The sequence below is a fragment of the Mesoplodon densirostris genome, chromosome 13, assembly GCF_025265405.1.
Source record: "Mesoplodon densirostris isolate mMesDen1 chromosome 13, mMesDen1 primary haplotype, whole genome shotgun sequence".
NCBI lineage: Eukaryota > Metazoa > Chordata > Mammalia > Artiodactyla > Ziphiidae > Mesoplodon > Mesoplodon densirostris.
In genome coordinates this window covers 48,545,762-48,561,706 of record NC_082673.1, presented here as the reverse complement: position 1 = coordinate 48,561,706, position 15,945 = coordinate 48,545,762, and the positions used below count along the sequence as shown (strand labels likewise).

The 15,945-nt window shown below is 37.5% G+C and overlaps 1 protein-coding gene across 1 annotated transcript in view; it reads right to left on the bottom strand.

Annotated features, from left to right (window-relative positions):
- Window positions 1-15,945, bottom strand: part of NECAB1 (N-terminal EF-hand calcium binding protein 1) — a 232,355-nt gene that overhangs the window by 29,615 nt on the left and 186,795 nt on the right. Inside the window, exon 9 of the mRNA XM_060116144.1 lies at window positions 4,743-4,793. Within this exon, the coding sequence (XP_059972127.1) occupies window positions 4,743-4,793 (51 nt within the window). The remainder of the gene's footprint in view (window positions 1-4,742; window positions 4,794-15,945) is intronic.

Below are 15,945 nucleotides of genomic sequence, written 5' to 3'. Positions count from 1 at the left end.
TGCTAAAAACTATGCTAAGATAAACATAAAAATCAGAAACAAATCATTCACAGACAACAAACCCCAAGTCCACAGTTGTTCCGAAAGTCCACCGCCTCAGTTTTGGGATGAGTTATTGTCTATTCATGTATTCCACAGATGCAGGGTACATCAAGTTGTTTGTGTGGATTTAATCTGTGACTCCTGAGGCTTCATGGAGAGATTTCCTTTTCTCTTCTTTGTTCGCACAGCTCCTGGGGTTCAGCTTTGGTTTTGGCCCCACCTTTGCATGTAGGTTGCCCTCAGGCATCTCTTCCCACCCAGACAGGATGGGGTTAAAGCAGCAGCTGATTAGGGGGCTCTGGCTCACTCTGGCCGGCTGGGGAGGGAGTGGTACTATAGTTATAATTGGAATGTTAAGTGAGCCTGTGGTGGCAGAGGCCAGTGTGACGTTGCAACAACTTGAGGCATGCTGTGTGTTCTCCTGGGGATGTTGTCCCTGGATCATGGGACACTGGCAGTGGTGGGCTGCACAGGCTCTGGGGGGGGTGGGGCGGATATGGATAGTGACCTGTGCTTGCATACAGGATTCTTGGTGGCTGCAGCCGCAGCCTTAGTGTTTCAGGCTCATCTCTGGTGTCCAAGCTGATAGCTGCGGCTCATGCTCGTCTCTGAATCTCGTTTAGGCGGTGCTCTGCCTTCTGTAGGCAGACAGGGAAGGAATACCCTCTCCTTGCACACCCAGAAACAATGGTCTTTTTCACCTTAGGTAGATCCAGACTTTTTCCAGACTCCCTCCCGGCTCGCTGTGGCTCACTAGCTCCCTTCAGGCTGTGTTCATGCAGCCAACCCCTGTCCTCTCCCTGGGATCTGACCTCCGAAGACTGAGCCTCAGCTTCCAGCCCCCACCTGCTCTATAGGTGAGCAGACAAGTGTCTCAGGTTGGTGAGTGCTTGTCGTCACCGATCTTCTGTGAGGGAATCTCTCTACTTCACCCTCTGCACCCCTGTTGCTGCACTTTCCCCTGTGGCTCTGAAGTTTACCTCCTGCCCACCCCGTCCCCACCAGTGAAGGGGTTTCCTAGTGTGTGGAAATTTTTCCTCCTTTACACCACCCTCCCAGAGGTGCAGGTCCCATCCCTATTCTTTTGTCTCTGTTTTTTCTTTTCTCTTTTGCCCTACCCAGGTATGTGGGGATATTCTTGCCCTTTTGGAAGTCTGAGGTCTTCTTACTCCTCCGCCATCTTGAAGGTCTCCCCCATATTGACTATTTAAAAACCCCTTTTGAAAGTAGAAAATATCTAAAAATGATAATTTTTCCCCAATAGTTATTTGAGAAGAAATACCACACAAAGCACACAATTGCACCAGGCAGAAATGATTCAGGTGGATCAATACACCTGGCCAGATCCAGGATGTATGGTCTGGTTGAAGCAATTCTCTTCAAAAATCATATTAACCTTTCAGTGATTCATACTCACTTCTTAGTACTTGAGAGCTAGAAGACAATAAATTATCCCTAAATTTTCAATGAGTCATAAAACCAAGGTCTTGGACTTCATATCTGCATTTATCCCTGATGTGCATTTATTTCCTATTTTATTAAGGAAGAATAAAATAGTGAATTCCTAAGGTTGCTGTCTTTATGACATGCTTGATATAAATCATCTGGAATATTTTAATATTCCCATGTAGCACCTATTGTTCTTTTAGTGCAAGGTTAGAATAATTCAATGTTGTAAGAGATATAAGAATATCATTTTTAGAAACTCCTACTTATCCTTTTTGATTTCATCTTAAATGTTATGTCATTCTGGAAGCATTTCCTCGCCCCTAAATTAGGTCATGTTCCCTAGCTATGAAAACCTATACCTTCCTATAATAATCCTCATCACATTCTATTGTAGATCCTAGTTATATTTGCCTATATTTCCTTCTAGTCTGTCTTCTAGTCTGTAATATTCACCACTTTATCTACAGACACTCTCTCAGGGCCCAGCACATAGTTAGTGACCAAGTTAAAAATAAAAGGTGCTTTTGCTTTTAACTATTGACTATTCTTAGAATTCCTTTAGTAAATTTTATTTATATACTGTCCATTCCAGAAAAGGGTTTGAGGTGGTCCTGAGCACTGTTAGGTGCTCTTTTATCTACCTCCATCATCTTGCCCTCTTTCCTTTTTTCTTTCTCCTTTTAGAGCAGGAGGTGTAAATTGGCTTCAATTTTACTAGCTCTGTGGCCTTGAACAAGTTACTTAATCTTTCTCAAGTCTTCTGATATGCAAAATTGGAATAAATGTACTTATATCACAGAGTTTTGAGGAAGGTTAAATGGAATGAAATAGTGTATGTAAAGATATTACCCATGATAGATATTCAATAAATGTTACTTCTCTTACTCCAGGCTGAGAAAAAAAAGGACTTAAAAAGAGATTATATGCTACACTCATCATTATGTAATGGCTCAGGTACCAGAAAACTAGTATGGCAGATACTAGGGTTCAGGACTTTTGCTGTGTGATTAAATAAGCCTACCAGATAATCTGCTCTGCTCTAGTGGTAGGAAATCTCATGAAAAAAAGTCATCCATTAGCTCACAACCTCACTAGCAAAAGCAACTCTACTTCCCAAAGTGCACCAAACACTAGAGTTGGAGTATTACAGTGTGGTGAGTACTGTAGGTCTGGAATAGAACTTCTGGAGTTCAGCTGTGGTATTTAAACCTTTTTACAACTTAATTTCTTCATCTGTAAAATGGAGCTAATAACAGCACCACCTCATATGGCTATTGTGAAGACTGAGTTACATATGTGTGGGTTTAAAACAACACTTGCACATAACAAAGGCTCAATAAAGATTAACTTTTAAAAATAAAGTATATAATAAAAATTTATTTTTTGCATTCTGATGTAGGCTTTATTTTTCAAAGTTTTCATGAATTCACTAATGGAAAAGGAAAAATACCTCTTCATTCAATGAACTCTAAAATTGGTTTTGGTCACCAGGAAAAATCACTGATCAAAAAGTAACATACAATTATGTGTGCTAGCTGTGAAATAACAGTGGAAAATAGTTTTTGTCATTTTGAATATAGAGGTTTTATAGGAATTGATAGTGATACATATACTACCACTAGTAAAAAATACAACTTTTGATGACAAATATGAAAAAACAAACCAGCTCCCAAAGAGCATAATTCTTTTACTTTTACATATGGTTAAAATTAGTTAAAGAATATTCTTTCCTGCTTTTAAATAATATTGACTATCAAACTACCTTGCCCAGTTCTTTTTCTCTAAAGTACTTCCATGCACTATTGAATTGGCAATGCTGCATGGGTTGATATATCTCTTAAAATGGATGTCTTTTTTCTGTCAGGGACAGAGAATGGAAGAGTCTGTCACTTTTCATAAACAATACTTTGAAACTTTTCTCCTTCACAGCTGGTGAGAGAGAATACTTACATTAAGACATTATTTAAGAATAGACAATAATCTCTCCTAACATTAGAAAAATTATGTTCATTTTTCTTGACTGGAGTGTAGTTTCCTCTACATGCAAACCTAAGAGACGACACAGATGCAAGACCTCAGTGTCATAATCCTGTGCTTATGGGACTGCACAGACCTGCATAATTTCTGTGCTCAACAGCCCTCTCCCCTCACCTTCGTGTCAAAACTTATCACTTTAAAATTCTGGGTGCCTGATAAATTAACACAGACCACATCCCTGTCTTTGGAGTAATAAAAACACTGAACATGTAGTATAGCTAGGGAATGTGTCTACGTCTATAGGATCCTGATCACAACAGCCATTATTAAACTTTTCTGAGAAAAAGCTCCCTCTATGAAAATTTCCTTTGTGCTGTGAGTTTGGACAGATGAACAGGAGCTGACATGCAGGTGAGTCTCACCTTCTATCACACAGGCAGTGCCTATAGAATAAGTACATGATACAGAGATGGAAGGTATTTCATATCCTTGTTTCATGTAAATATGACTGATCCTACAAGACCTGTACAATATATAATATATTTAAGGTATTAAGAAAAAAGTGATTTTCTGTAGATACCCAAGATTTTAAAATCCAAATTTCCGCTAAATGTAAATGCAAACATCCAATTTCCCAAAGCAGTATGTGCTATAAATATTTGCCTCAAAATACAATAAAATAATAAAGCATAGTATGTGCTGCTTTTCAGTTAGTTAATTTATATATTAATTTCTGTTGCATATAATGAACCTATTAGGATCACTTTGTCCATTTTCTTTCAGTCTCCATCAATTGCCACACTTCTGGATGGGCATCTTTTCCCCACGAGCATAAATGTTCACTTTTCTCTAAACATCAATTTTTTTCTTTGGAAAATGATTTCTGAGCATCTTGTCCCTGGGCTATGTGCTGAAAATACAATAATTAATAAGACCAAGTTTCAGCTCAGGTGTATCCTTCAGCCTAGTTTATGATACAATTTGAATGTTGCTCTTCTCTGCCAGTCATATTCATTCAATTATTCAATAACGTTGATTTATACATGCATAAAAATTTCACTTTTCACATATTACATAACAGAAAACGCCTGTGAAATGGGTATTAGTTTTCCACAAATCACAATTTAGAAAATCCTACTTAGCCACACATAATGCAATATGCCCAGGTATTATTTTTTTTTAATTTTCACTGAGATAGTAACTAATTTTAAAGAAATTAACTTATGTTTTCAAAGTACATATTTCTAAAATTTTGACATAGGGAAAGTACTTACAGGTTTAGTATTCTCTTCAATAACTTCTTCTAGAGGTTCAAGTTTAAGATCCTTTGGTTAGAGTAAGAAATGGGTAGAAAACAAGAAATTAGTTAATTAAACAAAACATCATATATTTGAATGGTAGCACTTTTTGGCTAATATTAAACCGAAGGAACTTCATGATCTGAAATAATTCTGATTTTTTAAAGTGGGCTGTTCCAATAAAGATTCTTTTACCCATTATATCAATTGTAAGGAGCCATTTCAGATGTGTTCAATTTATTATTACTTTGAGTATACATCACTGATGCCATTAAAAGAGAACAAAGTGGAGAGAAGATTCATTAAAGCAGAGAGGGAAAGGATAGAAACAGTAAAGAGGAAAAGTTAGGATGACTAGGCTGATTTCTTTTCCTGTGGTTATATGGAAATATACTTGAGATATCATGATAGACATTTACACTTTAGTGCTAATTTTGCTTTGCTAAGAGGTGAAATAAAAAGCAAATGAAACCACTATCGATATTTGTTAAAAATGTAGGGTTACCAAAAAGACCTTAGGGTTTTCTGCAGTGATCAATGTATAATGCTAATGGCTCCACTGAAACCAAGAATGTAATATCTGAGGACTTCATTCTAAGAATATATATCCTAGAGAGTGACATCACCAAAATGGTGACATAGGTTGTTCCTGGCTTTGCTCCCCCTCACAAGAACAACAACTAGCAACTATTGAGAATAAGACACCTCTGGGGGAATCCTAGAACAAGGCTGAAGCAACCTCCTGTACCACAGAGACCAAGACAGACCTCATTAGAAGGTAAAAGAGGTGGCTATACATTGACAGCATTGTCCCATCACCAGGCTAGCACAGCACACCTGGACAGATCTTCCCTGAGCCTCTGGTTCCCTCAGTGGGAAAAGAGATCTCAGGAGAGACAACTAGGCCCACCCAGCATTGTGGGTCATTTTGTGAAAGCCCCTACTCTGATCTTGTACCACAAAGATGAGAAATCTGTGGGGCTCAACCACAGGGAATCTGACTGTGACAGAGAAGAGGGAAGGGGCTTGCAACAACCAGCACACAGATCTTGGCAGACCAAGCTCATACTGCAGTGCCCAAGTAGTAATCCCAACCAGCAGCTTTGCTCATCTGCAGAACCAAGCTGGGAACTTGGAGGAGAGCAGATCTGCCTGATTCAGATCTTCAAAGGAGATTTGTTGACCCTAGAGCCCAGTTCGCCCACGCCCAAGCAATGAGCTGAATCATATTCCCACCCACTATAGTGAGTGTCTTCCAGGCTGATCTTACCAGAGGAGCTGGCAATAACTTCTGGAAGCAGTGTCACCCAGTGGTGCTCAAGCCAAGAGGTGGGTGAACAAAGCTGATTACCCATGAAGCAAAACCAGCAGCAGGTGTGGAATGTTCCCATGCTATGCACAAGCAGATGGATTAATTCATAGCCAAAACTGAGGGTAAGTCCTGGCATCTCCCTATCTGAGACCTTATTTGGGACTCTGAGAATACCCTGGAGCTAAACCTCCCCCTCTTGCCTAGGCAGGGTAGGTGAGACACAGCCCCACCTACTTTGGAGAGTGTCTTCTGACCCCATCTCACCAGAAGGGCTGGTGACAACTCCTGGAAATTGTGCATCCCAGTGGCACTTGAACTGAGAAGCAGGCAGAGCCAATAGTTTGCAGAACAAAGCCAGCAGCCATGTTCAGTCAGGGAACTTGGGGTGTGGGTTGGCTTGAGTTAAAACAACAAAGAACTTCACCAGCTTTAGAGCTGCTTGTCCTGCTACATGCAGGCAAGTATTCTAATTCATAGCCCTGTTCATTGACAGTCTCTAATGTGTCCAAGCAGGGAACCTAACTAGAGCACTCAGGAAGCTACACAGCTCATTCAACACACCTACATGCAGTGGCACTTGAACAGAGAGCACAGTCCATGGCTTCCCCCATCTGCAGAGCAAAACCAGTGGCCTCACCTGACCAGGGAAGTCCGTGCACACTATGGACTGGCTTGGGTCCCCAAACAATGAGCTGTATAGGCCCTGGGTCCTGTACTGCTGCCATGCCAGGACACAGAAGTCCCATTTACTACTAGATATAGTAACTAGTCCCAACCATGTAGTAAGTCTGACCAGAGAATCCAGGCAACCATGGAGCCCATCCTACAACCTCACTTGTGTAGGGAACCAAGCCAGTAGTCCTATCCAACATTTCTCAGCCAGTGGCACAACCCCTATCCCTATCCTCAAAGCTGAAACAATTGCCCTGCCTCCAATAAGGCATAATAGCAGACCCCACCTGCCCCAAAACATTATCAGCAGACATATCCCAAAACCCAAACTGAGCTCACTACTGAAGAACTGTCTCTGCCAAAGCCAAACTGTAGAGTCTGGAAGGGGAGCCCAATTACTTAAATTCACAAATATCAATGTAAGGGATCAAAGATTATGAAAAATCAGGTAAATATGACATCACCAAAGGAAACTAATAAAACTTCAATAACTGGCCCTAAAAATGAACACCTATGAAATGCCAGAGAAAGAATTCAATAAAATCCTCTTAAGGAAATTCCTCTTAAGGAACTACAAGAAAAAACAGACTGCTACACAAAATTAGAAAAACAAAGCACGAATATAATGAGAAGTTTGACAAGGAAATAACAACCATCAAAAAACAAACCAAAATAAACAAAACTCCTAGAGATGAAAAATGCAATAACTGAACTGAAAAATTCAATAGAGAATTTCAAAAGTAGACTCAACCATGCAGAAGAATCAGTGACCTGGAGGATACAACACTGGAAGTTACCCAGGAAGAGGAGCAAAAATAAAAAAGAATGAATAAGAGTGAAGGAAACCTATGGGAATTTGGGAGACACTGAAAAGGAAAAAGTATTCACATAATGGGAATTCCAGAAGAAGAGAAAGAAAAAGAGACAGAATGCCTATTTAAAGGAATAATGTCTGAAAACTTTCTCAATTTTGGGAGAGATATGAACATCCAGATCCGTGAGGCCCAAAGGACCTCAAATAGATTGAATCTAAATAGGGCTAGTCTGAGACACGTCAATTAAATTGTCAAAAGTCAAAGACAAAAGAACTGTAAAGGCAGCAAGAGAAAAGACAGAAGTCACATACAAGGGAACCCCCATAAGATTATCAGCAGAACTTTTCTGACCAGGAGAGAATGGGATGACATATTAGAAATATTGAAAAAAAAAATAACCGTCAACTAAGAATTCTATACTTGGTGAAGTTTTCTTTCAGAAACAATGGAAGGATAAAGACTTCACTGAACAAACAAAAGCTGAGGGAGTTTACCACCAGACCTGCCTTATAAGAAATGCTAAAGGCAGTTCTTTGAGTGAAAGTGAAAGAATGTTAATAACATCAAAAAAAGGTAGGGTAAATCTCACTGGTAATAAGTATATAGTCATTATTTCTGCAGTATTGTAATAATGATGCATAATTCACTTAACTTTTGTTTAAAACATAAAATAAAAGAGCATAGCAAAAATAACCATAACTGTAATAATCTGTTGTCAGTTACATAATATAGAAACATATACATTATAACAGCAATTACCTAAAAAGTGAGGTGGAGGTGAAAGTGTAAAGTTTACAAATTCTATTGAAGTTAAGTTGTTATCAGTTTAAAATAGGGTGTTCTATTTTATGTAAACCTCATGGTAACCACAAGTGAAAATCTTGTAGAAATTACACAAAAGAACATGACAAAGAAGTCAAAGCATACTGATACCAAAAAACATCAAACACACACACACAAAGACAACAGCATGAGAAACAAGGCACAGTAATCTACAAAACAACCAGAAAACAATAAATAAAATGACAAGAGTAAGTCCTTACCTATCAATAACTACTTTAAAAGTAAGTGAATTAAATTCTCCAATGAAAAGAGATAGGATGGACCACGCTGAGCCTAAACCCTGCCCCCCAAAACCCTAAGGCATTTTCGGCTGTGTGGATACTGAGACTAGCCTCCACTCCCACCTAAACCCCACCCTGCCTAAGCCACATGCTTGCCTAAGCCCCACCCACCTTGGTGTTGTTATTTCATTTATATTTTAATTTTTCTAATATATTTTTCTATTTTTATTTTATTTTTATTCTTTGTATTGTTCTGCTCCATTTTATTTTTTTTTCTTTTTTTGTTGCACTGCTTGTCTTGCAGGATCTTGGTCCACAGGCCAGGGGTCAGGCCTGAGCTCCTGTGGTAGGACAACCAAGTCCAAACTGCTAAACTGAAAGAGAACCTCAGACCCCAGGGAATATTAATCTGAATGAAGTCTCTCAGAGATTCTCTTCTTGGCATCAAGATCTGGCTCTACGTAACTGCCTGCAAACTCCAGTGTGGAAACCCTCAGGGAAAGCAACATGTACAACAGGAACATAGCCCCACCCATCAAAAAAATGAGATGACAAAAGCTATGTTACAGATGAAGGAGCAAGGGAAAAACCTAGAAGATCAATGAAGAGGAAATAGAAAACCTACCTGAAAAAGAATTCACAGTAATGACAGTAAAGATGATCTAAAATCTCAGAAATATAATGGAGGCACAGATCGAGAAAATACAAGAAATGTTGAACAAAGACATAGAAGAACTAAAAAACAAGCAAACAGTGATGAACAACACAATAACTAAAATGAAAAATACACTAGAAGGAATCAATAGCAGAATAATTGAGGGAAAAGAATGAATAAGTGGGCTTCCCTGGTGGCACAGTGGTTGAGAGTCCACCTGCTGATGCAGGGGATGTGGGTTCATGCCCCGGTCCGGGAGGATCACACATGCCACGGAGCAGCTGGGCCTGTGAGCCATGTCCACTGAGCCTGCATGTCTGGAGCCTGTGCTCTGCAACAGGAGAGGCCACAACAGTGAGAGGCCCACATACCAAAAAAGAAAAAAAAAAGAATGAATAAGTGAGCTGGAAGACAGAATGGTGGAAATAACTGCTGAGAAGCAGAATAAAGAAAAAAGAATGAAGAGAATTGAGGACAGTCTCAGAGACTTCTGGGACAACATTAAATGCATCAATGTTCGAATTATAAGAATCCTTAAAGAAGAAGAGAAAATATTTGAAGAGATTATAATAAAAAAACTTGCCTAACATGGAAAGGAAATAGACACCCAAGTGCAGGAAGTGCAGAGAGTCCCAAACAGTATAAACCTTAAGAGAAACATACCAAGACACATATTAATTAAACTAACAAAAATTAAATGCAAAGAAAAAATATTGAAAGCAGCAAGGGAAATGCAACAAATAACATACAAGGGAATTTGCAGATTTTTCAGGAGAAATGCTGCAGGCCAGAAGGGAGTGGCAGGATATATTTAAAGTTATGAAAGGGAAAAACGTACAACAAAGATTACTCTACCCAGTAAGGATTTATTCAGATTCGAAGGAGAAATCAAAAGTTTTACAAACAAGCAAAAGCTAAGAGAATTTAGCACCACAAAACCAGCTTTACAACAAATGCTAAAGGAACTTCTCCAGGCAGGAAAAACAAGAGAAGGAAAAGATATACAAAAACAAATCCAAAACAATTAAGAAATTGGTAATAGGAGCATACATATTGATAATTACCTTAAATGTAAATGGATAAAATGCTCCAACCAAAAGACACAGACTAGCTGAATGGATATAAAAACAAAACCTGTGCTGTCTACAAGAGACCCACTTTAGACCTAGGGACACATACACACTGAAAGTGAGGGGATGGAAAAAGATATTCCATGCAAATGGAAATCAAAAGAAGGCTGGAGTAGCAATACTCATGTCAGATAAAATAGATTTTAAAATAAAGACTGTTACAAGAGATAAGAAAGGACACTAGATAACGATCAAGGGATCAATCCAAGAAGAAGATATAAAAATTATAAACATTTATGAACCTAACACAGGAGTACCTCAATATATAAGGCAAAGGCTAATAGCCATAAAAGGGGAAATCAACAGTAACACAATAATAGTGGGGGATTTTAACACCCCACTTACACCAATGGACAGATCTTCCAGACAGAAAATAAGTAAGGAAACACAAAGCTTAAATGACACAATAGACCAGATAGATTTAATTGGTATTTATAGGACATTTCACCTGAAAGCGGCAGAATACACTTTCTTCTCAAGTGCACACTATTCTCCAGGATATATCACATATCAAGCCTTGGAAATTTTAAGGCAATTGAAATCATATCAAGCATCTTTTTCGACCACAATGCTATGAGATTAGAAATCAATTACAGGAAAAATAAACAACTACTAAAAAACACAAACACACAGAGGCTAAAGAGTGTGCTGCTAAATAACCAAGAGATCACTGAAGAAATAAAAGGGGAAATTAAAATATAAACAGAAACAAATGACAATGAAAACACAATGACCCCAAAACTATGGAATTCAGCAAAAGCAGTCCTAAGAGGGAAGTTTATAGCAATACAGTCCTACCTCAAGAAACAAGAAAAATCTCAAATAAACAATCTAACCTTACACCTAAAGGCACTAGAGAAAGAAGAGGAAACAAAACTCAATGTTAGTAGACAGAAAGAAATCATAAAGATCAGAGCAGGAATAAATGAAATAAAAATGAAGAAAACAATAGCAAAGATAAATAAAACTAAAAGTTACTTCTTTGAGAAAGCAAAATTGATAAACCTATAGCCAGACTCAATAAGACAAAAAGGGAGAGGACTCAAATCAATAAAATTAGAAATGAAAAAGGAGAAATTATAACAGACACTGCAGAAATACAAAGAATCATAAGAGATTACTACAAGCAACTCTATGCCAATAAAATGGACAACCTGGAAGAAATGGACAAATTCTTGGAAATGTACAACTTCCCAGCCTGAACAAGGAAGAATTAGAAAATATAAACAAACCAGTCACAAGTAATGAAGCTGAAACTGTAATTAAAAACTTTTCAACAAACATAAGTCCAGGACCAGATGGCTACATAGGCAAATTCTATCAAACATTGAAAGAAGAGTGATCAACTATCATTCTTAAAATCTTCCAAAATAATTGTAGAGGGAGGAGCATGCCCAAACTTGTTCTACAAGGCCACCATCACCCTGATACCAAAACCAGACAAAGAGATCACACACACAAAAAAAAATTACAGACCAATATCACTGATGAACATAAACACAAAAATCCTGAACAAAATACTAGCAAACAGAATCCAACAACATATTAAAAGGATCATACACCATGATCAAGTGGGATTTATCACAGGAATGCAAGGATTCTTCAATGTATGCAAATCAGTGTGATACACCATATTAACAAATTAAAGAATGAAAACCATATGATCATCTCAATAGATGTAGAAAAAGCTTTTGAAAAAATTCAATACTCATTTATGAAAAAAACTCCCCAGAAAGTGGGCATAGAGGGAACCTACCTCAACATAATAAAGGCCATATATGACAAACCAACAGCCAACATTGTTCTCAATGGTGAAAAACTGAAATCATTTCCTCTAAGATCAGGAGTAAGACAAGGATGTCCACTCTCACCACTCTTACTCAACATAATTTTGGAAGTCCTAACATGGCAATCAGAGAAGAAAAAGAAATAAGAGTAATATGAATTGGAAAAGAAGAAGTAAAACCATCACTGTTTGCAGATAACATGATACTCTACATAGAAAATCTTAAAGATGCCACGAGAAAACTACTAGAGCTAATCAATGAATTTGATAAAGTGCAGGATACAAAATTGATGCACAGAAATCTCTTGCATTACCATACACTAACAATGAAAAATCAGAAACAGAAATTAAGGAAACACTCCCACTTACCATCACAAGAAAAAGGATAAAATACTTAGGCATAAACGTACCTGAGGAGGCAAAAGACCTGTTGTCAGAAAACTACGAAACACTGTTGCAAGAAATCAAAAAGGACACAAACAGATGGAGAAATATATCATGTTCTTGGATTGGAAGGGTCAATATTGTGAAAGTAACTGTACTACACAAAGTAATGTACAGATTCAATGCAATCCCTTTCAAATTGCCGATGGCATTCTTCACAGAATAGAACATAAAATTTTACAACCTATATGGAAACACAAAAGACCCTGAATAACCAAACCAATCTTGAGAACAAAAAACGGAGCTAGAGGAATCAGCTCCCTGACTTCATACTATACTACAAAGCTACAGTAATCAAGACAGTATGGTGCTGGAACAAACATTCAAATATACATGAATTCAAATATAGATGAATTTCTACAGGATAGAAAGCCCAGAGATAAACCAACGCACCTATGGTCACCTAATCTGTGACAAAGGAGGCAAGAATATACAATGGAGAAAAGAAAGTCTCTTCAATAAGTGGGGGTGGGAAAACTGGACAGCTACATGTAAAAGAATGAAGTTAGACCACTCCCTTACACCATACACAAAAATAAACTCAAAATGGATTAAAGAACTAAATATAAGACCAGACACTATAAAACTCTTAGAGGAAAACATAGGTAAACACTCTCTGACATAAACCACAGCAAGATCTTTTTGACCCACCTCCTAGGGTAATGAAAATTAAAAAAATAAATAAATAAACAAATGGGACCTAACTGAACTTAAAAACGTTTGCACAGCAAAGACAATAAACAAGACAAAAAGACAACCCTCAGAATGGGAGAAAATATTTGTAAATGAAACAACAGACAAAGGATTAATCTCCAAAATATACAAACAGCTCAAGGAGCTCAATATAAAAAAAAAACCCAATCAAAAAATGGGCAGAAGACCTAAATAGACATTTAGCCAAAGAAGACATACAGATGGCCAAGAGGCATGTGAAAAGATGCTCAACCTCACTAATTATTAGAGAACTGTCAATCAGTATTACAGTGAGGTATCACCTCTCACTGGTTAGAATGGCCATCATCAGTAAATCTACAAACAATAAATGTTGGAGCTGGTGTGGAGAAAAGGGAACCCTCTTGCACTGTTGGTGGGAATGTAAATGGATACAGCCACTTTGGAGAACAGATGAATTGATAAAGAAGATGTGGTACATATATACAATGGCATATTACTCAGCCATAAAAAGGAATGAAATTGGGTCATTTGTAGAGATGTGAATGGACCTAGAGTCTGTCATAAAGTATGTAAGAAGTAAGTCAGAAAGGGAAAAACAAATATTGTATATTAATGCATATATGTGGAATCTAGAAAAATGGTACAGATGAACTGGTTCGCAAGGCAGAAATAGAGACACAGATGTAGAGAACAAATGTATGGACACCAAGGGGGGAAAGGGGAGGGTGGGATGAATTAGAAGATTAAGATTGACAAATATATTCTACCATGTGTAAAACAGATAGCTAGTGGGACCCTGCTTTATAGCACAGGGAGCTCAGCTCTTTGCTCTATGATGACCTAGATGGGTGGGATGGGGTGGTGAGAGGCAGGTCCATGGGGGAGGGGATATGTGTATACATATAGCTGATTCACTTCATTGTACAGCAGAAACTAACACAATATTTTAAAGTGATTATAATCTGATAAAAAGAAAAGACATCGAATGGCTGAATGGATTTTAAAAAAAGATCTAATAATATGCTGCCTACAGGAGTCTTATTTTAGTCTTAAAAACACATATAGACTGAGAGTTAAGGGATGGAAAGAGACATTTCAAGCAAATAATAACAACAACAAAAAGCAGATGTAGCTATACTTAGACAAAATTGACTTTAAATGAAAAATGGTGAATAAAGACAACGGATGTCATTATATAATGATAAAAAGATCAATATATCAAGAAGATATAACAACTGTAAATATGTATGCACCCAACATTGGAGTACCTAAATATATAAAGGCAACTGACAGTGCTAAAAGGATAAATAGACAGTAATACAATTCTAGTTGGGGGCTTTATTACCCTACTTTTATTTTAATTATTTATTTTATTTTATTGGGGTATAATTGCATTATAATGTTGTGTTAGTTTCTGCTGTACAATGAGGTGAATCAACTATATGTATACATACATGCCTTCCCTCTTGGACCTCCCTCCCACTCCCAGTCCCACCCCTCTAGGTTACCACAGAGCAAAGAGCTGAGCTCCCTGTGCTATAGAGCTGGTTCCCACTAGCTATCTATTTTACAAATGGTAGTGTATATATGTCAATCCAAATCTCCCAATTCATCCCACCCTCCCCTTCCCCCACACCATGCCCACACAGCCATTCTCTATGTCTGTGTCTCTATTTCTGCCCTGCAAATAGGTTCAACTGTATCATTTTTTCTAGATTCCACATATATGCGTTTATATACAGTGTTTGTCTTTCTCTTTCTGACCTACTTCACCCTTTATGACAGACTCTAGGTCCATTCACATCTCTACAAATGACCCAATTTCATTCCTTTTTATGGCTGAGTAATATGCCATTGTATATATGTACCACATCTTCTTTATCCATTCATCTGTCAATAGACATTTCATGCAGACAAAGAATCAGTAAGAAAACGACAGATTCGAACAACATTAAAGACTAAATGATCTTAATATTCATATATAGTACATTCTATCTCTCATAGCAGAATATATATTCTTATCAGGTGTACAACAAAATTCTAGAACAGACCATATGTTAGGCCACGCACCAAGTCTTAGCAATTAAAGAAGATTAAAATCATACCAAGTATCTTCTGTGACCAAAATGGCATGAAAGTAGGAATCAATAAGAAGAAAACTGAAAAATTCATGAAAACAAGGAAATTAAACAACACTGTCTTAAACAACCAATGGATCAAAGAAGAAGTTAAAGAGGAAATAAAATTTTTGAGACAAACAAAAGTGAAAATGCAACACACCAGAACTTGTGGGATGCAGCAAAAGTAGTTCTAAGAGGGAGGTTCATAGCAATAAACACCTACTTAAGAAGTAAGAAAGATCCCAAATAAACAACCTAACTCTACAGCTTTAAAAACAAGAAAAAGAAGATCAGAGCACAAAGTTAACAGAAGAAAGAAAATAATAAAGATTAGAATAGAAATAAATGAAATAGAGAACAGAAAAACAATTGGAAAATTATCCAAACTAAGAGTTGGTTCTTTGAAAAGATAAGAAAAATTGACAAACCCTTAGCTAGACTAACCAAGGAAAAAAGAGAAAGGACACAAATGAACAAAATTATAATTGAAAAAGCAGACTTTATAA